The sequence below is a fragment of the Podarcis tiliguerta genome (assembly GCF_965153285.1).
Source record: "Podarcis tiliguerta genome assembly, chromosome: 3".
In the NCBI taxonomy this organism is placed as follows: Eukaryota; Metazoa; Chordata; class Lepidosauria; order Squamata; family Lacertidae; genus Podarcis; species Podarcis tiliguerta.
This window is the reverse complement of record NC_139536.1, coordinates 26,250,756-26,272,404: the sequence shown is the minus strand read 5'-3', so window position 1 is coordinate 26,272,404 and position 21,649 is coordinate 26,250,756. Positions and strand designations below refer to the sequence as shown.

The 21,649-nt window shown below is 48.7% G+C and overlaps 1 protein-coding gene across 3 annotated transcripts in view; it reads left to right on the top strand.

The window, feature by feature from the left end:
* The window catches only part of PTPN14 (protein tyrosine phosphatase non-receptor type 14), a 518,691-nt gene that overhangs the window by 38,837 nt on the left and 458,205 nt on the right, over positions 1-21,649 (top strand). For 2 of the 3 annotated variants that reach the window (XM_083433273.1, XM_083433271.1), the window contains exons 2-3: positions 14,211-14,513; positions 17,781-17,950. In XM_083433273.1, the coding sequence (XP_083289399.1) occupies positions 14,340-14,513; positions 17,781-17,950 (344 nt within the window). In that variant the 5' untranslated portion in view covers positions 14,211-14,339. The remainder of the gene's footprint in view (positions 1-14,210; positions 14,514-17,780; positions 17,951-21,649) is intronic. The other variant, XM_083433272.1, reaches the window with a different exon arrangement.

Sequence of the window (21,649 nt, the reverse complement as noted above, 5' to 3'; positions counted from 1 at the left end):
TCTGCTAAAAATATGCCCTGAGACGTGACCCTGTTATGCATCCCTACACACTAGTTGAAGTAGAACAGTTTAATCTACTTGAATTGCTCTCTTGGTAGTTCCACCACCCTCAGAAGTGTGGGGAATGATGGTCTGGGAGAGGGTTTTGTCTATGTCAGCCCCTAAATTATGAAACTCAAAAGAACATAGGTGTGATGGCCTGGGATTCCGATTCGGAGGATGAAACAGAGGAATCCCGGCCTGCACAGGAGTCCCCGCCTCCAGGGCCGGCTGAACTGGGGCCAGGCCTAGATGCTGAAGAGCCTGCACCTGTGGCAGTGCATCAGGAGCTGGCCCCAGGTGAAGCCCTTCTGGCCCCAGAGAGGCTTGACGACTCAGTGGCCACAGGTGAGCCTCCTCCAGGGCCCAGTAACCCTTCGGCCTCTCCTGATCTGCAGAGGTTTAGAGCAGAGAGGCGAAGGGAACTGGTTGCCCCCAGGAGGAGTGCTCGCCTTAAGGCCAGAGGAGGCGGGGCTCCTGGGGGCCGGGACCGCCCCTGGCCTTAGAAGAGGATAAAAGCCCAGTCAGCCCGGCCCCAGGTTGCGGGAGCAACGTCGTTGTTGGCTTCGGACCTTCCTGCGTTCGTGATCCCTGCTCGTGACTATCCGGTACTCCTGTTCCCTGCTCGGCCTCCTGTTCCCGACCATCCGGTGTTCCTGTTCCCTGCACAGCCTCCTGTTCCAGCGTTCCTGTTCACCGCCCGGCACTCTGCCTCGGACCTTGCCCCTCTTCGTGTGGACTTTGCTACACCCAAGGTACCTTACCCCCGGGACCAGCACAGTTTGCTCCCGCCACCTCCCGCACTCCCCCTTCGTCGGGGTGCGTTCGGGAAGAGCCAGAGGCCATGGCTGAACAGGCGGCTGCACTGGTGGCTTTGGCCCAGGAGAACCAGGCCTTGTCTCACACCGTGCAGCAGCTCAGTGACGCGGTTGAGGCACTTCAGCAACGCTTGGAAGCCCTACCGGCTTCTGGGGCCGACGCCCCGGCTCCGGGCAAGTACCCAGTGGCTTTGCCTGAGAAATTTGATGGAGCCCCGGCCAGCTTTCCCATGTTCCTGGCCCAGGCCAAACTGTATATTCAGGGGCGAGCCCGGAACTTTCCTGACGACCGTACCAAGGTGCACTTTTTGATTAGCTTGTTAAAGGACCAGGCGGCCAAGTGGGCGTTGCCGCTACTCAGGCAAGACTCCCCCTTGCTGGCAGACTATACGGGGTTTTGCAATCGTTTGGAGGCCGCGTTCGGCAACCCCCAGAAAGAGAGTCAAGCCAACCGGGCGATTCGGCATTTGAAACAGGGCAAGTCCACGGTGGCCACATATACCACGGAGTTCCGGCTGTTGGCACAGGACTTGACCTGGAATGACTCGGCACTGCGGGACCAGTATCTCGAAGGGCTTTCGGACGAGGTACTGGACCAGTTGGCCACAATGGAACGCCCCACCACGCTGGACACTCTCATTCAACGGAGTCTACAAATAGGCGACCGGTTGGAGGATCGTCGTCAGGCCCGGGGTCGCCGACACTTCCAGTTCACGGCACCAGCTTTTTTCGGCAGCCCCACGGTCACAACTGATTTAACGGAGGAGCCTATGCAGCTCGGGGCAGTGCGGCCACGCCTTTCCCCCGCAGAGAAGGCGCGGCGTCGGGATGGAAATCTCTGTCTTTACTGTGGCGGAAGTGGACACTTCGCTCGGTCCTGCCCTGAGAAACGCCAGCCGCAGGGAAACCGCCAACCCCAGTAGCTGATGGCCCTAGCTACCGGGGGTCCCAAACCGTACAGAATGGGCCCGCACCAATGGACTTGCAACATCTTATGGTTTCGGTACGTTTATACCCTCCAGGTGGGCCCTGGATCCTCACCCATGCTTTGGTAGATTCAGGGGCAACCCGCTCCTACATGGACGCGGCTTTTGCCGCCCATTATCAGGTGCCACTTCGGAACAAGCCAGTACCGGTCCAGGTGGAAGCGATTGACGGACGACTTCTGCGTTCAGGTGCCGTTACTCAGGAGACCCAGCCTCTGGTCCTGTGTCTCCAGCAGCACCGGGAGTTGCGAACTTTGGACATTGCCTCTATGCCCCGCTTCCCCCTGGTGCTCGGGATGGACTGGCTGGAGGCCCACAACGTTCAGATTGACTGGGTCAAACGGACCGTGCACTTCCCAGACCCATGTTCCCATGCTCAATCCGGAACGCTGGCGGCCGCGCCCTCAGAGGAGGCAGCACCCACGCTCCCAGCCGTGTACCAGGACTACCAGGACGTGTTCGAGGAACGGGGGGCAGACCAGCTGCCGCCGCATCGGCCTTTTGACTGCGGCATAGACCTCCAACCCGGAGCGCCTTTACCAGTGAGTCGCTTATATTCCCTAACAGAGCCAGAGCGCGAGGCTTTGCAGGACTTCTTGCGCAAGAACCTGGAGCGTGGGTTCATTAGGCCTTCCACCTCGCCCACCGCGGCGCCGGTGCTTTTTGTTAAGAAGAAATGTGGGGAACTCCGCCCTTGCCATGATTACCGAGCCCTGAACAAAATTACCGTCCCAGACCGGTACCCCTTGCCCCTTATCTCGGAGCTGCTGGAGCGGGTGCAAGGGGCACAGGTGTTCACCAAGCTGGACCTCCGGGGGGCCTACAACTTGATTCGGATCCGAGCCGGGGATGAGTGGAAGACAGCGTTCGGGACCCGGTACGGGCAGTTCGAATATTTGGTTATGCCTTTCGGTTTGTGCAACGCGCCTGCTGTGTTTCAACGCTACATCAACCACGTGTTTCAGGACCTGTTAGACAAGTACGTGGTGGTGTATTTGGATGACATACTGATTTACTCCCGTGACCCGGCTCGCCATGAGGGACATGTCCGGACCGTGCTGCAGCGCTTGCGTGAGCACCGTTTGTACGCAAAGCTCAGCAAGTGCGAGTTCCATCAGCGGACTGTGGACTTCCTTGGTCACCGGCTCTCTCCAGATGGGGTGCAAATGGACCCGGGGAAGGTGACAGCGGTTCAAGAATGGGCGGCACCCCGGAACCGCAAGGACCTACAGCGTTTCCTGGGGTTCGCCAATTACTACCGGACCTTCATCGCTGATTATGCTCATCGCACCACCCCGTTGACCCGGCTACTGCGCCCAAAGACGCCGTTTTCCTGGGACAAGGAGGCAGAGGAGGCGTTTCAGGGGTTGAAGGCCTGTTTCCAGAGGGCACCAATCTTACAACATCCTGACCCCTCTCGACCCTTTGTGGTGGAGACCGACGCTTCCAGTACGGCTCTCGGTGCCGTCTTGTCTCAACAGATTGGGCCTGAAGCGCCACTCTTACCCTGTGCCTTCTATTCCCGCCAGCTCCTACCAGCGGAGCGTAACTATACTGTGTGGGAGCGGGAACTACTGGCCATCAAGGTAGCCTTTGAGGTCTGGCGCCACCATCTTGAGGGGGCACGACATCCGGTGGAGGTGAGAACCGACCACCGGAACCTGGAGTACCTCCAGACCACCCGCAAGCTGAACCAAAGACAGATCCGGTGGGCGTTGTTCTTTTCCCGGTTCCAGTTCCGGATCCGCTACATCCCTAGCTCTCAGAATCAGAAGGCGGATGCCCTGTCCCGGAAACCTGACGACAACGCAGACACGGTACAGCAAGCAGAACCCACCACGATCCTACCTCCGGCTGCATTCCTGGCCACCCAGGAGGCGCAGCCACTGCAGGTTCGGGTGCGGGAACAGCAGCGGGTCGACGCTTGGGCCCAGGAACGACTCCGGGAGCTGGCTGAAGGGTCCAGCCCACAGTATCCGGGGCTGGTCCTGCATCAGGGCCTTCTGCTGCACCACGGTCGTTTGTACATCCCGCCAGGGCCACTACGGCTGGAGGTTCTCCGGATGGCCCATGATGCCCCAGCAGCGGGGCACTTTGGACGGTATCGGACCACCCATCTGGTCAGTCGAGAGTTTTGGTGGCCCCGCCTGAAGGCTGACGTGGCTCGCTACGTTGCTGGTTGTGATGTCTGCCGGCGCGCCAAGGGACCTACCGGGCGACCCCCCGGCCTACTTCAGCCATTGCCAGTTCCACCGCACCCTTGGCACACGGTTTCGTTGGACTTTGTAGTGGACTTACCCTCGTCTCGTGGCTGTACCTGCCTTCTGGTTTTCTCCGACCATTTCACCAAGATGGTGCACTGCGCTCCCTGTCCATCTGTACCCACAGCCAAGGAAACTGCTCAGCTGTACCTTCAGCATGTCTTCCGCCTGCATGGCCTACCTGAGCGCGTGGTGTCCGACCGGGGCGTTCAGTTCACATCCCGGTTCTGGCAAGCACTACACCGGACCCTCGGGACGGAGGTCTGCCTCTCGTCAGCCTACCACCCACAGACCGATGGCCAGACGGAACGGGCGAACGCGGTGCTGGAGCAGTACCTCCGGTGTTACTGCAGCTACCAGCAGGATGACTGGGTCGACCACCTGGCATTGGCGGAGTTCGCCTACAATAACGCGGTGAATGCGTCCACCCAGCAGACCCCGTTCCAGGCCAGTTATGGTTATCATCCACGGCTGTTTCCAGAGGTGCTGCCGACATCCGCAGTCCCGGCGGTGACGGAGTGGCTTCAAGAGCTCCAGTCCCAGCAACAGCTTTTGGTGGAGCAACTGCACCAGGCCAAGGAAGCGTACAAGGCCCAGGCCGACCGCCACCGCCAGGTGGGGCCGGAACTTCGCGTCGGTGACCTGGTTTGGCTCTCCACTCGCCACCTCCACCCCTCTCGACCTTCGCGGAAGTTGGACGCCCGCTTCACCGGCCCGTTCCCTATCGTAGACCAAGTCTCTCCTGTGGCATTTCGTCTCCGGTTACCCGCAACCCTGAAGGTTCACCCGGTCTTCCACAGGTCCCTTTTGAGTCCGGTGGCCCCACCCGACGAGTTCCACCCGAACCGTCCCCGACCGCAGCCAGTGTTGGTTCGGGGAGAGCCTGAGTACGAGGTGGAACGCATCCTGGACTCCCGATACCGCAGGGGGAAGCTGCAGTATCTCATTGACTGGAAGGGGTACGGACCGGAGGACCGTTCCTGGGAACCAGCGGCCAACGTCCACGCACCTGCCTGCCTCCGAGAGTTCCATGCGACGTACCCCGGCAAGCCGGGTCCGGACCCTCGGTTGAGGGGGGGGCCTGGGAGGGGGGATGGTGTGATGGCCTGGGATTCCGATTCGGAGGATGAAACAGAGGAATCCCGGCCTGCACAGGAGTCCCCGCCTCCAGGGCCGGCTGAACTGGGGCCAGGCCTAGATGCTGAAGAGCCTGCACCTGTGGCAGTGCATCAGGAGCTGGCCCCAGGTGAAGCCCTTCTGGCCCCAGAGAGGCTTGACGACTCAGTGGCCACAGGTGAGCCTCCTCCAGGGCCCAGTAACCCTTCGGCCTCTCCTGATCTGCAGAGGTTTAGAGCAGAGAGGCGAAGGGAACTGGTTGCCCCCAGGAGGAGTGCTCGCCTTAAGGCCAGAGGAGGCGGGGCTCCTGGGGGCCGGGACCGCCCCTGGCCTTAGAAGAGGATAAAAGCCCAGTCAGCCCGGCCCCAGGTTGCGGGAGCAACGTCGTTGTTGGCTTCGGACCTTCCTGCGTTCGTGATCCCTGCTCGTGACTATCCGGTACTCCTGTTCCCTGCTCGGCCTCCTGTTCCCGACCATCCGGTGTTCCTGTTCCCTGCACAGCCTCCTGTTCCAGCGTTCCTGTTCACCGCCCGGCACTCTGCCTCGGACCTTGCCCCTCTTCGTGTGGACTTTGCTACACCCAAGGTACCTTACCCCCGGGACCAGCACAATAAGAGTCTGTTGGATCAAGCTGGTGTCCCATCCATTCCAGCATTGTGTTATCACAGTGCCTAATCAGATACCTGTGGGAAACCCACAAGCTCTAGAGCACTCTTCTCTCCTGTGGTTATAGAGACTGGTATTAAGAAGCGTTATTGCCTCCGACCGTGTGGAGGCAGAGTATAGCCATTGTGGGTAGTAGCTATTGATAGTGTTATTGTTATGTACTGAAGTTCTCACCCTGGGCCAGCGGGGGGATACTGTAGATAGTTTTCACTCAGGTCCACGTCAGTTATTTTAGGCGGGAAACCCTGGGTTGTTGTTGCTACAATGTTGACAGCCGGCTGCCTATAAAAGCAGGCCGGCTGAGCTGTTTGCTGTTCAGTTCTGTTCCAGCTTACAAAATAAAGAGCTGCTTTGGAGAAATCGCTGTGTCGTCTGCCATGTCTACCCACTCTTCAACAGTTATCCTCCACAAACTTGTACCCAAGTCGGTTTGCCACCACTGCCTCCTGTTGGAATGAGTTCCATAGTTTAACAATGTGCTCTGTGACTAAGAACATTCTTCTATCTGTCTTTAATCTTCCAACATTTAGCTTCATTGGACATCCACGAGGTCTAGTGTGATGACAAGGGCTCCATGCCTTGCAAAACTGCATGAACTTCTATCATGTTACCTCTTAACTCTCCTTTCCCCTAAACTATAAAGTCCCAAATACTGCAGTCTTTCCTCAGAGGGGAGTCCTTCTTCCCCTTGATCATTTTGGTTGTACTTTTCTGAACCATTTCCAACTCTACAATATCCTTTTTTGAGGTGAGCCTATGGAAACTGTACACAGTATTCCAAATGAAATTGTGCCACAAAATTCTAGAATGGCATTATGATATCAGTAGCTTTATTTTCAATTCGTTTCCCAATGATCCCTTGCATAAAACCAGCCTTTTTCACAGCGGCTGCGCAGACAGGCTCAACATCTTCATTGAGCTGTCTACCATCTACTTCCAAGTCTCACTCCTGGTCAGTCACTGCCAGTTCAGACCCCATGAGTGTATATGTGAAGTTAAGATTTTTTGACCTGACAGGCACCATTTTTACATTTGTTTGTATTTAATTGCAATTGCTTTTTCACAACATAGTCACTCAGTTTGGGGATGTCCGTTTGGAGCTCTTCACAATCCCTTTGTGTTTCAGCGAACTTGGAATGTTTTAGTGTCATCAGGAAATTGGCCACCGAACTGCTCAGCCCTGACTCCTGGTCATTTCTGAACAAATTAAAAAGTGCAGGTTGCAGTACTGATCCTTGGGGGAACTTTGCTTTCTACATCTATCCATTTGAAATTGTTTTACTTGTTTTTAATAGCTGCGTATAAACTCCTTTACTGCGTCAATTCTTTTAAATTGTATGAGTATACTGCTGTAACCTGACCTGGGACCTTATGGTGAAGGGTGGGTATCAAGAAATCTTATAAACAAACAAAGAAACAGAGACTGTTTCATTGCAAAACAGCTCCAGCCCACATTTTATGTGGCTGTTGTGACAGGTAACGTATCTTTCATCCCTGTGTACTTTTACCGTGAAGATTTCTTTTTTTGATTAGGGCAGCCAAATGAATGGATGTTTAATGGCACACATCCCTTTCCATGCCAAAGGAAACAGGTGTGTCATCAACAGTGTTCCCTCTGCAAACCCAAATGCTGAATAAAACGTGAGTCTCAGACAAGGAGGTTCCTTCACTTTTGCTGGGCAGCCCATGTAGCCCAGGGTGCTGGCTTAATGGTTAACTGTTCAGTACTGATTAAGAGTTCCATAATCTCTGTCTCCCCACAGCCCTGGGGGTGGAACCACGAGGAACAAAGCATTCCTGAAATGAATGAATATACTAGGGATATTTCCAAGAGGGAAGCCTTTTTTGCAGCAGCAGCAGCACAAGGGAGAAGTGCCAGGAAAAAACAACATTAAAAAGGAGTGTCACAGCCAGCTGTGGCAATTTGAGAGCATCTTTCCTGCTTTCCAATAGAAAGAAAGGCTTAGGTAGGACCAAAGTATGTGTAACTTAACAAGATCTGAGTTTGAAACTCCTAACATTTCCCACCCACCCTCCCAAACTGTGGGAAGTCCTGAATTGAATTGGGATAGTGGTTTCCAGCAACTGGGATTCAGAAAAGCATTACTGCTTCCAGCCGTGGAGGCAAAACGTAGCCATTATGGCTAGTAGCCAGGGATCCTGTTGTCTGGCTGGTCCCTTCCCCAGCTGTGGGCTTATCTGGTGGCAGCAGCTGGATCTGGGAAGCTACCTGCCATTATAATTTCCCCACAGTGGACCCTGCTGGAGCACTTGAGACCGGACAGCTGGACATAGCCTTGTGTATGTGGTAAAAAATACTGGCTAAATCGATCGTAACTTGAAATGGCAAGCTCTAGAAGCTGCTAGCTAGCTGGAAAACTGTTCCTTTTAAAAACCTGCTTTTATTCTTGGAGCTACATATTCAACAGCAGGTAAGTAAGCAAATCTTTCCAGATGAGACCTGTCTCTGGAATTTGGCACTTCTTTAATGCCCTCTCTTAAAAGTGCAGGCTTGCACCTCATCAAGCAAGTTGTGCTAATTATCCCCTTATCCATGCCATGCCCAGAACTGCATAGTTCAGATAGGTGTGCTGTAGTTCTGTAATATACGGAATGCTGGAAGAATTCCAGAGGCTGTTAGTAATATTTTGTTTTTAAAAAGGGAAAAAGTATATATTAACATGTATGCATGTATATATCTAAGATGAACTTGCTTTTGCGTTTCGCAGCATGGCACACTATGCTACCATTAGCCTGTGACATAAAGGAGTTTGATGGGAATAGTCGTAGGCCAGGGGTCTGCAACCTTTAAGACAAAAAGAGCCACTTGGACCCGTTTCCGAAGGAAAAAAAACTGGGAGCTGCAAAACTCGTCATTATAAAAATAACTTTTTTGTCACCTTTTTTATTATTTCTTCGTTTGACCCCTCAGAAATACTCCTCCTCGTAGAAATAAACGTTAAATTAACAAGTTACCTTTTTGTGTGTGTGTGTTCTTCACTCCCCTTCAAAACAGTGACCAGCGTACATGTCCCCTTTCAATGCAGTGACCAGCGTACATGCCCCTTACAATGTAGCGGGCAGGTGGGCGGGCGGGAAGGTGACGTCGGGACGGTGCATGACTAACGCACGCACCGCCCCCATGCGACGTCACAGCCAGTACAGCGTCCGCCACAGTGGGGAGTGTCGGGGCGCACAATGCGCCTCCTCCCCTCACTAGTATCCGCCCTGGAGCCGCGACAAAGGTGTAAAAGAGCCACATGCGGCTCCGGAGTCGCGGGTTGCAGACCCCTGTCGTAGGCTATTCTTCTATTTAACATGTTGACCCGAACGACAGAAAATTAGTCACCCAAAGTCCTGCTGGAAACAATGGAAGGCATTACCAAAGCTGCCCTCTTAGTGCAGATTTATAGGGGAATACACCTAGCTGAGTTTAGTGAGACTTGTTTGCTGTTATTCTGTGCTATGCAAAAGAAACTTTAAATAGGTTGCCGCTGCACATCAAGGAATTCATAAGCCAACCTTCTGGCATGCCAGCTAAGTTATGATACAATTGCAAGATAACATTGCAGCGTGGAGTGGTTTACTGTTCTAGCCGTCAGCCTTACGTTAACATTTCCTTCAGATAGTGCAAGATAACATCAAGCAAAAATTATGCAGGCAGAGCATGCCAGGGAATAACCTGGAGAATCAATACAGGCAAACTACCTGGTGCATGTTAGCTGCTTTAAGTTTATTCGAGGCAACTTCCAAATGCTGGCTATCCCTTACTATTTACTAGTAGCTGCTACATCCAGAATGTGGGTCTGAGATAGCAGCAAGACAGACACCGTGGGAACCGTCTGGTAATGAAACTTTAACAGATGCCACCATGTACCAAGGAGTTCGTGTCCCATCCAAATTTAAAGCAAAGAAAGGTTTTCAGCTTTGCATGCTTTGTGGTTCTGACTTGCCTTTCAGGAACTGTTCCCAGAAAGGTTTTTTAAAAATTATCCTAAGGAGACTTTACTCTCAACTCTTTAGGCCTGTAAGATCTACTTTGCTCTTTCAGTACAGGAGTCGGAAACCTTTTGCCCTCCAGTTTTGGATTCCCAACTCTTATCAGCCTCAGCCAGGAATGATGGGAGGTTTGTAGTATGGTCGTACCTTGGTTGCCGATTGGAATACATTCCGGAAATCCATTCGACTTCCGAAAACGTTCAGCAACCAAGGTGCGGCTTCCGATTGGCTGCAGGAGCTTCCTGCACGCAATTGGAGGCTGCGCCGGACGTTTGGGTTCCAAAGAAGATTCGCAAACCGGAACATTCACTTCCGGGTTTGTGGCATTTGGGAGCCAAAGTCTTCGAGCCACAAGGCGTTTGAGATCCAAGGTACGACTGTATATCAACATTTGGAGGACCACATGTTCCCCAGCCCTGTTTTAGTAGAACCTCCGGGTCCACCAGCCAAAGTCAGTTGCAATATAGTGGCTGAAGAGAGCAGGCATCCACATAGATTTTAAGCGTAGGGAGTGTATGAACACACATTCAGCTCAGGGATTTCTCTGTCCTCAACAGAACTGAGCTTGCAGTCCTTTCACACGAAAAGATCATTCCAGGTTTCCTGCTAAGCTTTCTTTCTTTTCATCAGCTTTGTTTACAGGAGAGAGAGAGAGATCTTTTGCAGAGGAATTGCAGTCAGATACTTACTCTCCCGACCATTGCAAAGCACCCACAGATCTACCTGCTTTCCTGCCTCCTGTGGATCTTGATCAACCTTCCCACCCCTGATCTAGGAGTGGGAAAGTAACTGAGTCAAGGCATGTCTAAAATGCATACAACACTTTCCCTGTAAATCACCCTCCCCTCTTTGCAGGATCTAAAGGTACAGATTGGCACCATCTGAAGGGTGTTTTATTTGATGGAGGTGACCAAAATCAGTATTACATTCCATCCCGTACAAGCACAGCTTGTTTCACGGGAATGTTTCTCACGGCATTTTTTAAATAGCATCTTGTGCCTTCACTGTGAACAGATGCACAAAGCATTTGGGCAGGCCTATTTAAGATAAATTTATGGACTTATTTTTTAATTTTTTGAAAAGAAACCTTTATATCGAATTGTACTTGCTTTGTGTTACAAGTTGTAAAGCACATTCCATGGCAAGAAATCAAACAAGTTCTTGGAATACTAGTTTACAATGTCTCATGGTTTCTCTGATAAATAAGCTACATGAGTTTAATTCCATAAGAGAACAAAGGAGGAAAAGTGCCCTGTTCTTTATTTTTAAGAATTCGTAGTTCCGAATAGGAGCAAAATGATATCTTGACTCCTCCTTGCTCAGTGTTGACCATGCAATTTTATACATGTCTACTTGAAGGTAAACCCCATTGAGTTCAATGAGTCTTACTCCCAGGTATATGGATTGCAGCCTTCATCTATCCATTTTCTGTCTACATTTTGTATAGAGTGTTTGCAGTTTGCGTTTTCCTTCTTTCTCTTCCAGCCGAGTTCTGAATGCCAAAAAGAATGGAAGTTATATTTATTTATCTTAATAGAGAACTATCAAATAGTTAATTTAGTCTAAGGGTGTGGCTGCTCTACTGAATGGAAATGTATTTTAATGAAACAATAAGTTTAGATAAAGTCCACCGGCAAAACTGCAGTTTACAAAAGCAGAGCTCAAGCACTACGTATCCCTATCCTCTGTGACCTTTGTTGAGTTTCCTTTCATTCTTCCCACTACTTCATGTCAAGCTATTGTCTTGGGCATATTGCAGAATGTTTGTTATCTATAGGCATATATTAGAACTTGAGGTTTTATTCCTCCAAGAAACTTAATTTTTATTTAGTGCTTGGAATGCCTTTTATTCCAACACAACCTCTTGGCTTTTCATAAACTATGGTTGCAAATTACGAGTTGTCCTTGGGAGCAAATACAATTTTTGCTCTCTGCTTCAGAGTGAATTCCTTTTGTGTCAGAGTTAATCATGGTTTAGAGTTAGATGCAAACCATGACTGCTGCTAGTCTTGGAACCATGTTTTCCAGTTCAGGTTTACGAGGGAACAGGGTTAGCATTTGCTGTACAGTGGTACCTCTGCTTACATACTTAATTCGTTCCGGAGGTCCGTTCTTAACCTGAAACTGTTCTTAACCTGAAGCACCACTTTAGCTAATGGGGCCTCCCGCTGCTGCCACGCTGCCGGAGCACGATTTCTGTTCTCATCCTGAAGCAAGGTTCTTAACCTGAGGTACTATTTCTGGGTTAGTGGAGTCTGTAACCTGAAGCGTCTGTAACCTGAAGCGTATGTAACTCAAGGTACCACTGTACATGTAGCTCTAAACCATGGTTTGCACTAGGGATGGGGAACCTGTGGCCTTTCAGGTGTTGTTAGACTCCAGCTCCCATCATTCTTAGGGACCTTGGGATGAAGGGCAGGGAATAAATAAATAACCCCTGACCAATGGGGCTGATGGGAGTTGGAATTCAATCAGAGCCAGAGAGCCACAGGTTCCTCACCCATGGTTTACAGTCATGGGAGAAAGGAGAGAATTATTATTATAACCATTAGTATTAATAATAATTTCATTTATGAATCACTTCCCATGAGGAATCTTGAAGCAATTTACAATATAGTGACATATATAAAAATTACATATATAGAACAGTTAAAAACAATTCCGCTTGCGCACACACACATATACAGTTATACCTTGGGTTACAGCCGCTTCAGGTTGCGTTTTTTCGGGTTATGGACCGCCAAAACCCGGAAGTACCGGAACAGGTTACTTCCGGGTTTTGGCGGCCGCGCGTGTGCATAAGTGCTAAATCGCACTTTACGCATGTGCAGAGGCGCCGAATCGCAACCCGCGCATGCGCAGACGCCGGTTGCGAACTTGCATCCCGCGCAGATCACATTCGCAACCCCAGCGTCCGCTGTATAACCATAACCCTCTAAATTTAAAACCTGTTTAAAAAAAGCAACACACCCATAAAATCAATTCAGATCCAGCACAGAGGCCAACTGGGATAAATACTTTTAGAAGGCTGGTTGAAAAAGGAACATCTTTAGTATGTGCTAAAAAGCCAGTAGAGGAGGCACTCAGGATAAGGGGAGTGGGGAACTTGTGTGTCCAAAGTGGCTCTCTGTCCGCACAGCACAGTTTCTAGGGGAAAAGTGCTTTGTTTCTTCTGGCTCATGGAAGGGCAGGGCGACATGGGAGCAATTCAGCAACATGTACCTGTTACCTGTTCACAGTAGGCCATGGTCTATGGCAGGAGTCACCAACAAGGTGCCTGTGGGTTGAATAATGTCCATGTGGTCTTCCCCTGGCATCCATGAGGGCTCTGAATGCCCCTGCCCCCATTGCCCCCTTAGTCATGAGGTGGTGAGGGTGGTGACAATTTCATTCATAGAACAGAAGAAGGAAGTGTGATGTCTCGTTTACTCCTTCTCACGTTTACTCCTTCTCTCGTTTACTCCTTCAGCTCTCTGCCTGCTTTGCAAGACTCAGATTAATCTACTGGATCCGACACTGAATCACATTGCTTGGCAATGCAAAGTGTGTGTGTGTGTGTACACTTTCTATTGGGGATGGAGGTTAATTTGCAGAAGTGGGAGAAAAACAACAGAGTGCGATGCCCATGGCACTTGTTCCGAAATCCCCAAGTGCCCATGAGCCTAAGAAGTTTGGTGACCCCTGGTTTGCGGCTTAACATGACGTGTGGATGCGGTCAGAGAGTTAAAATAGGACAGCGAACCTTTGCAATGCCATTACTGCGGAGAATGTTGTGTTTGCACATGTGGGACAGAGCATGCTCCTTCAAAGCAAGTTGTCATTTCTGGCTTGTGTCAAGTTTAATTGTTCTTAATTACCGTATTTTTTGGTCTATAAGACTCACTTTTTCCCTCCTAAAAAGTAAGGGGAAATGTGTGTGCGTCTTATGGAGCGAATGCAGGCTGCGCAGCTATCCCAGAAGCCAGAACAGCAAGAGGGATCACTGTTTTCACTGCGCAGTGATCCCTCTTGTTGTTCTGGCTTGTGAAATTCAGAATATTTTTTTTCTTGTTTTCCTCCTCCAAAAACTACGTGCGTCTTATGGTCTGGTGCGTCTTATAGAGCGAAAAATACGGTATATGTAAATTGCCTTGAGATGGTGTCTTGGAAGGTGATTAATAAATCAGCGATGGCGATGAAGATAATTCTGTCTGGGTGGGAGGAAGCTGGTTTTAACTGTTCCTGCAAGGCGATGACCGTTACTTGCATAAAGGCAAATGTCCTGCTCCACTTAACCCTAAGCAAATAAACCTAATTTCTCCATTTGTGTGTGTGTTTCCCCCCAGCAGGGATCTGCCTTTGGCATGGGCAACCTTTCCCAAACCTGGAGGAGAAGAGCAGCCACTGGAGCAGCGATATTCAAGTCTCTCTTGCTAAGAAGATCTAAAGCGTGAGAAGACGAAGCCCCAGCAGCCATGCCGTTTGGGTTGAAATTGCGAAGGACCAGGCGCTACAATGTCCGGAGCAAGAACTGCTTTATGACTCGGATCCGCTTGTTGGACAACAACGTAATTGAGTGCACACTCTCTGTGGAGAGCACCGGGCAGGAATGTCTGGAGGCCGTGGCTCAGAGGCTGGAATTGCGAGAGGTGAGGGTAACCCAGGAAAAGACCATCTGCCGCCTGCAATTTGGCATATTTTTAGCTCGAGCTGTTTCTCATTTGGAATCTGTTTATTAGAGTCATGTTATTCTTGGAACTGGCCTGATCTTATCACTGAGTGGAACTTTGGCAAACGTACCCTGCTTACATAAAAGTCCATTACCTACGGTTTGGATGGTGATTCAGTGATATTTCCTGTCAGGTCCTAACTCTCTTAAGTGGTCCGAAAGAGAACTTCATTCTGTTTCTCCATGAGCGAAAAGGCTCCTTTTCGTGTTCATGTTTCCTCTTGAGGCAGGGCAACAAACATGTTCAGAGTTCCACTCCCGTGAATATTTCTGTACAGTGGTGCCTTGGTTCTCAAATGGCTTAGTGGCCGAACAAATCGGCTCCTGAACGCCGCAAACCTGGAAGCATGTGTTCTGGTTTTCCAATGTTTTTCGGAACCGAACCTCCAATGCGGCTTCCGCTTGAGTGCAGGAAGCTCCTGCAGCCAATCAGAAGCCGTGCCTTGGTTTTCAAACGATTTCGGGAGTTGAACAGACTTCTGGAATGGATTAAGTTTTAGAACCAAGGTACCACTGTATTTCACTGGGAAATAGTTACAAGGCACCCTTCCCACCCCCATTTTTTTACTGACAAAATTCACAACTTGCGAATGCAACCTGATTGTTCAGCTAGTGAAGCAATGTGCTTTTAATGCAGGATAAGTCATTCCTGTTCCTGCTGCATTCCATCAAGGCCAGTTCCTCCCCCACTTACTTTGGTCCAGTCATCACATAAATGTCTTGAGCTGTACGCAGTGGGCAGCGTTCTGTGCAAACCGGCACTTGCTTGCCAGGCACCAAGGAGAGAAATTTGTGCTTGCTCATTTTTTTTTTGCTTGGAATGTTGGACGAGCTTCAGATAAGCCTAAATAAATAAATAAATAAATAACATTGTTTCTGGAATCTCTTCTGAATAATTACTCCTCTTTTCCTGACTGTAGTACATCTATTTATTTATTTTTAAATCCCACTGAAAGCTGCTTCTGTTAGAAGCTGCTTTTAATTACTGTACTGTTCTACTGTACTGCCTCAAAATGATGTAAGTTTAAACCACACCCACTGCTTGGACTCACGGGACACTCATTTTAACACAACCAGTACTGGAAACCCGAATTTACGCTGATACATGAAATAATGGTAATCGCTCTGATTCCATTGTTGCCTTTTTTTGCTTTGCGTTCAGTGTCATATTTTCACCGAGATCTCTAGTGTTTGGTTTTGAGAATGAAGCGTGCCTTTGATTGATTTCAAGGGTCGTGAAAGGATATTTAAAGCAACCGGGATGTCATAGACGGTAACATTGATCCCTCTGCTCCACAGACACTTAGCTTTATTTTCTGTATGTCTGTACTGGAGTTACAAGACTGTAAAATGTCCTTCCGATACCTGGAGAAGAGGCAGTGAAAGAGGTTGACTTGCTTGTTCAGACAGTGCAGTGAATCTGCCTTCTGTCTCTGCCTGTAGTTGGAGCATCCTCTGTTGCTGCCTTGCAGCTTCCAAAGCTCATGGCAGGACCAGCAAACAGCAGGGCTGGCCCAAATATTAGGCCTCAGGCAGCAGGAATTGTGGGGTGGGGTAGTGATGACAACCCCTACAGCCCTTCCTCCTGAGCTTCCGCACCATTGCCTGCCGACTGAAGAGCAAAGCAGTGTGCGTGTCACAGGCTGGTCGACTAGCCTGCTGCCATCAAGTATATACTGATGGATGCTATCCTATTCCATGGCCAGTGTTGAAGTAAGAGTAATCATCCAGGCCAGTCAACTTCTGCATGTGGAGCCCATAAAATGTCTTGGCAGACTGCAAGTCACTTGAACCAGCCTGCACTTTAATCCACACTGAAATATGACAAATGGATGCTTGCTCTGACAACACAAAGGAACGGAACAAACCACGCAGTTATTTTGTTCCTAACCTAGGATCTGAAATTGGCTTCAAACCTTGGTTCATGAGCTCGCTCTGATTAGAGCTAACCATGGTTGATGTCCGTGGTGATGCAGGGAGCTGTCTTTATATGAAGTCAGACTATTTGTTCATCCCTACAGGGTCTCCAGTAGAGTTCTCCCCCATCTGGGACCTTCTGCATGCAAAGCATTTTCTATACTTCTGAGTTATAGTTCTTCCTTTAACCAATTATAACATCAAGCCATTTGGGCGGGCGCGGGGAGTGAGGAAACTTTCATTTGAGAGAGGTGCGATATAATAATAATAATAATAATAATAATAATAATAATAATAATAATAATTTATTTATACCCCGCCCATCTGGCTGGGTTCCCCCAGCCATTCTGGGCGGCTTCCAACTGAATATTAAAAACAATACAGCATCAGACATTAAAAACATCCCTAAACAGGGCTGCCTTCAGTTGTCTTTTAAAAGTAAAATAGTTGTTTATTGCCTTGACATCTGCTGGGAGGCAGGGCAGGCGCCATAACCGAGAAGGCCCTCTGCCTGGTTCCCTGTAACCTCACTTCTCACAGCGAGAGAACTACCAGTAGGCCCTCAGCGCTGGACCTCAGTGTCCGGGCTGGATGATGGAGGTGGAGGTGTTCCTTCAGGTATACAGGACTGAGGCCATTTAGGGCTTTAAAAGTCAGCACCAACACTTTGAATTGCTTATTCCTGATCCCTTAGGACTAATCAAAGGATGAGGAAGTTTTACATTTATTCTGATCTCAGGAGTGGCAAACATTCAGTTGTTTCCTACTCTTTGTTTGATCATAAATCGTAAGTGTGAGGTGTATGTTGGTACCAGAATCCCAGAATGTCTTGAACCCATTCACAAGCCCAGGTGCCATGTGAAATTCCACCACTAAGCTACTGTGAAAAGTCACACAAATTATTCCCCAAACTTGAATGGCCATTTAGTATAGGATGGAAGAATGAAGCAGTAGCTTAGCAGTAGAGCATTTACCTTGCATGTGGAAGGCCTCTGGTTCAATACCTGGCGTCTTAAGGTAGGGCTGAGAATTGTCCCCCTGGGGTTTCATTGCCAGACATTGTAACAGCGGCTCTGGATAGTCCTGCAGCTCTGACTTGGTCTGAGGCAACTTCTTAGGTTCATAAAAATGAAACTTATTATTATTTGGTAACTGTTAATACACATAGATTTTAATTTATGGGAGGAAGGAAACGGGAGAGGGGTTTTTGCTCTTTGTAAACTTGCCCAGCAAATAAACCTGCTTTTAAACTCTTCCTCCCCCTCTCCAGACACACTATTTTGGCCTTTGGTTTCACAGCAAGAGCCAGCAAGTGCGATGGGTGGAATTGGAGAAACCGCTGAAAAAGCAGCTGGACAAGTTTGCCAGCGAGCCTTTGCTGTTCTTTGGGGTCATGTTCTACGTGCCCAGCGTTGCCAGACTACAGCAAGAAGTCACAAGGTACCCAAAGCTCTGTTTCATTATATACTTTTCGTATTTAAGACCGCTGCCTTGCTGCAGGTGTCACCAATGGCAGACGGCTCGGTGGGGTGGAGGGGCTTACCTGACCTCCTGGCAGGTGATTCGCTGCTGCTTACCAGGTGGGGTGAGGTGCCAAACAGGGTGATGCCAGATTGACTGCGCTGGTGCAATGGTACTATGCTGACTTGGCTGCTGCCTGGATCACCCAGCAGCAATGGCTCACCTACCACAAGGTGATGTAAGCACTGTTGACCACTGCTGAATGTAACATTTGCTCCCGATTTTGAGACCATGGTTTGCAGGGAGGGTATCTCAGTAAGAGTTGCTAGGTACAGTCATACCTCTTGTTACGTTTGCTTCAGGTTAAATCTTTTCAGGTTGCGTCCCGTGGCGCCCTGGAAGTAACAGAACGGGTAATAATAATAATAATAATAATAATGTATTGTTTATACCCCACCCATCTGGCTGGGTTTCCCCAGCCACTCTGGGCGGCTTCCAACAGAACATTAAAATTTACTTCCGGGTTTCACCGCTCGCGCATGCGCAGACACTCAGAATGATGTCACGCGCAGACGCGGCGAATCGCGACCCGTGCAGACGCAGGTTGCGTTCTGCTCATGATGCAAACGGGGCTCCAGAACGGATCCCGTTCGCATCCAGAGGTAGGTACCACTGTACTAAAAAAACTCTGGGGACCAGTCCGTAGCATAAATTTGCATAAGATTTACATATGGAGGCAATTGTAGGCTGAGAGGGGAAGGGGGTAAGCAAAAACAGAACTCCGCAGTGCCATCTGGTGCCACAGTGTTAGAATGCATAAACAACCCACATAAGGCTCGTTTTCTTTGCCAATGTAACTGAGCCCTGTGTCTGCATTGGATTCAAAATTGTTTTGACTGTTTTCATGCATGCAGTTGTTTTATATGTGGTTTTATTGTATTGTAAGATTGTTTCAGAGTGCTTCATACGTAGCAATTCACAAATGAAAATAAATAAATGAGGCTTAAGCAACATCAGGCAGGAATGTGAGCAATTCCTCTCCCCTCCCCCCAAAAGTCGGTACTTTAATTACAGACCCGTTCAACAGCAAATTTGTGGCCATCCAGCTGTTCTCAGTATTGCCAGCCGTCTGCAGGTGGAAGTACAGTACTTGTCTGGTGTAGCTGAAGCACCTGCAATTTGAATAGTTACCTGGTATAAAGCAGTCTTTATGGCCCTCTGAAGGACAGATATTTGCATGGATTGCTAATTTAAGTCGGCTCTTCAAGTGCAATGCATCCCTTGATGCTGATATAGATCCCTGTTTATAATACTTGCAGATCAAACAGTCATGTTTACATGGCTCTCTAGTTGCACAGACAAAATCCACCATATGGCCGTGTTACCTGACTTACGCTGCAATCCTATTTGTGTCGTCTCAGAAACATGCCTCGTTGAGTTCAGCAGTGGCTCTAGATTTTCTCCTGTCTAGGTCACTGTGGACGATTCCAGCAGAAATCCCGAGCTGCCATTTTAGTGTTTCTAGATAGACACAGGTTTTGTACTTCTTCCTGAAAGGACATGAGTAGCATTTGAATCTCCTCAGGCTCATTGAACTGTAATGTGCCGAGGCCTATTCATATGTGTTGAAATTAGTGTAATACGAAAGCAGGCTACAGAGCTCAAGAAGTACCGTATTGTTTGTTTTTTACATTTTCAGTCAATTTTAAGGCCTGGTGCAAACCTTCAGTGTGTTTTCCGGTGTGAATTCCCCCCTCCCTTTGCGGGTTGCTTTAACTTTGCAGCAGTGTTACATCTGCATAGAAACAAATCAGGAGTAATGTTAAAACAGTTGGTGTGGCTGTAGCATGGCTGAGCTGCCTCACTCACCCTTTCTCACACGGGTTGGTTATGTGAATCATCCTTAAGTCTGCTGTGGGCCTTTAAGATGTCCAATGCCAAAGGAACTCAGCTCCTTATACCAGGTCCATTCCCTAACCAGTGTGACGTTTTCCAGGGCTTGAGAGGAAAGAAAAACACCATAAATAATTATCTGTATGAAATATTGAAGGTCACATTTACAAAAGGCCCCCACATCAAAAACACAGTGGCAACTAGATTTTTATTTAGAGGACAGCAAGTTGGCTTATCATGCGGTATTTTGAAGTCCAACTGAGTTGCACTAATTTCACTCATCCGTCTTTGTGGATTCCATTTTGTCTGCCTTTTCCATGCCAGGCTCATAGTTCATGATTCTAACCAGGATCAATTTTCCCAGATACATCTTTTTTTCTCTGACTCGGCATCCAAAGCAAAGTAAGATAAAGTGAGGAACTCGTAATGTGAGCAGTGTTCTGTCATTGTTTATCTACCAGCCTGTTCTTCTCATCCTGTGATTCTAACTTTCCTGGAAAATGATGCAGGACGAAAATCTGTTTTGTGATGGCAAGGGGAGTTATAAATCAAGAAGGAAAAACAGTTGTGCCTCCATCTCTCCCTGCACCCATTGTTTCCCAGCAAGGAAAAAGGCACTCATAGCTTCCTCAAACATTTCAGTCTGTTTTTGCAATATACTCTTTTTGCATGTTTAAAACTGTTGGCAGTGTGAGAACAATTTTTAGTGGAAATATTAATCCTTTGGTCAGGTAACTGTTGTTTCTAAACAGTGCAATTTTCGTTACCTTGATTAGTTTGGGTATCCTACTGTACCAGTCTGCCTTTGAACTGGGGGCTGCTGATCAGATTATTTTGCTCCAGGATGTGGATTCCCCCCCCCCATTTTTTTCACCCCAAGTACCCACACTGGTCTCATGCACATGGCTGCAGAATTCATGCTCACAATGCACATCATAGGAAAATATGTCCTGCATGGCTGCAGGTATCTTGCAAAGGGGGCCAAATTTTGGCACACTTTTAACAGCCGTGCTTTCCTTCAATATTATCAGTAAAATGTTGCAGACCTGTTGCGAAACCTGGAACAGAACAGACTAGGCCAGGCACCTTTTGAAAGTTATGTGACTTTTTCATAGTGGGTGTTTTTGTATGGTCATGTGTTGGATTTAATGTTCTTGGGTTCTTTGTTTTCATTCCACGGGATTCTTCTAGAGGGGTCAGAACTTTCTCCTGTGGGCTTTGGAATGAGAGCGCCTTCATGGTTTTAATTCGCTGTTTATAAAAATAATTTGCTGAGGATGGCAAACCCTTCTCCCTGCTGACTCCCACCAGTGAATGGAGAGCTTGTTCCCATTGTGTTGAGTATTGAAGCCTGAACTCTTTGCGGCAAATATCTTAAGACCATATTGAGGCTTTGCTAGGCTCTCAGCCTTGAAAAAAAAAAAGGGGGGGGGGAGACTGTGTAGGTCAGGGAGATGAAGGCAGAATATTCATACAGTATTTGAAAACATTTGAAATGTGCATTGCCTAACTTGGAAAAGTTGGACGCATCTTGCAGCTTCAACTTACTGTTAGTTGAGTCAATGTCCTGCTCTTTAACAGGGCTTCCAGTGGTTACCCATTCAAGGGTCTGAATGGTCTACACCTGGTCCACCCACAACAAGGGTACTGTTTGGGGGAGACTGTTGGTGGGAACAAACTGTGGTTAAGCTTGGCTACAGTTAATCTGAAACAAAGGGCTGGGCAGGTGGATTCTCCAAACTCTGGTGCAAGATTAGGAGAGTTCGGTATTTTATTATTTAACTT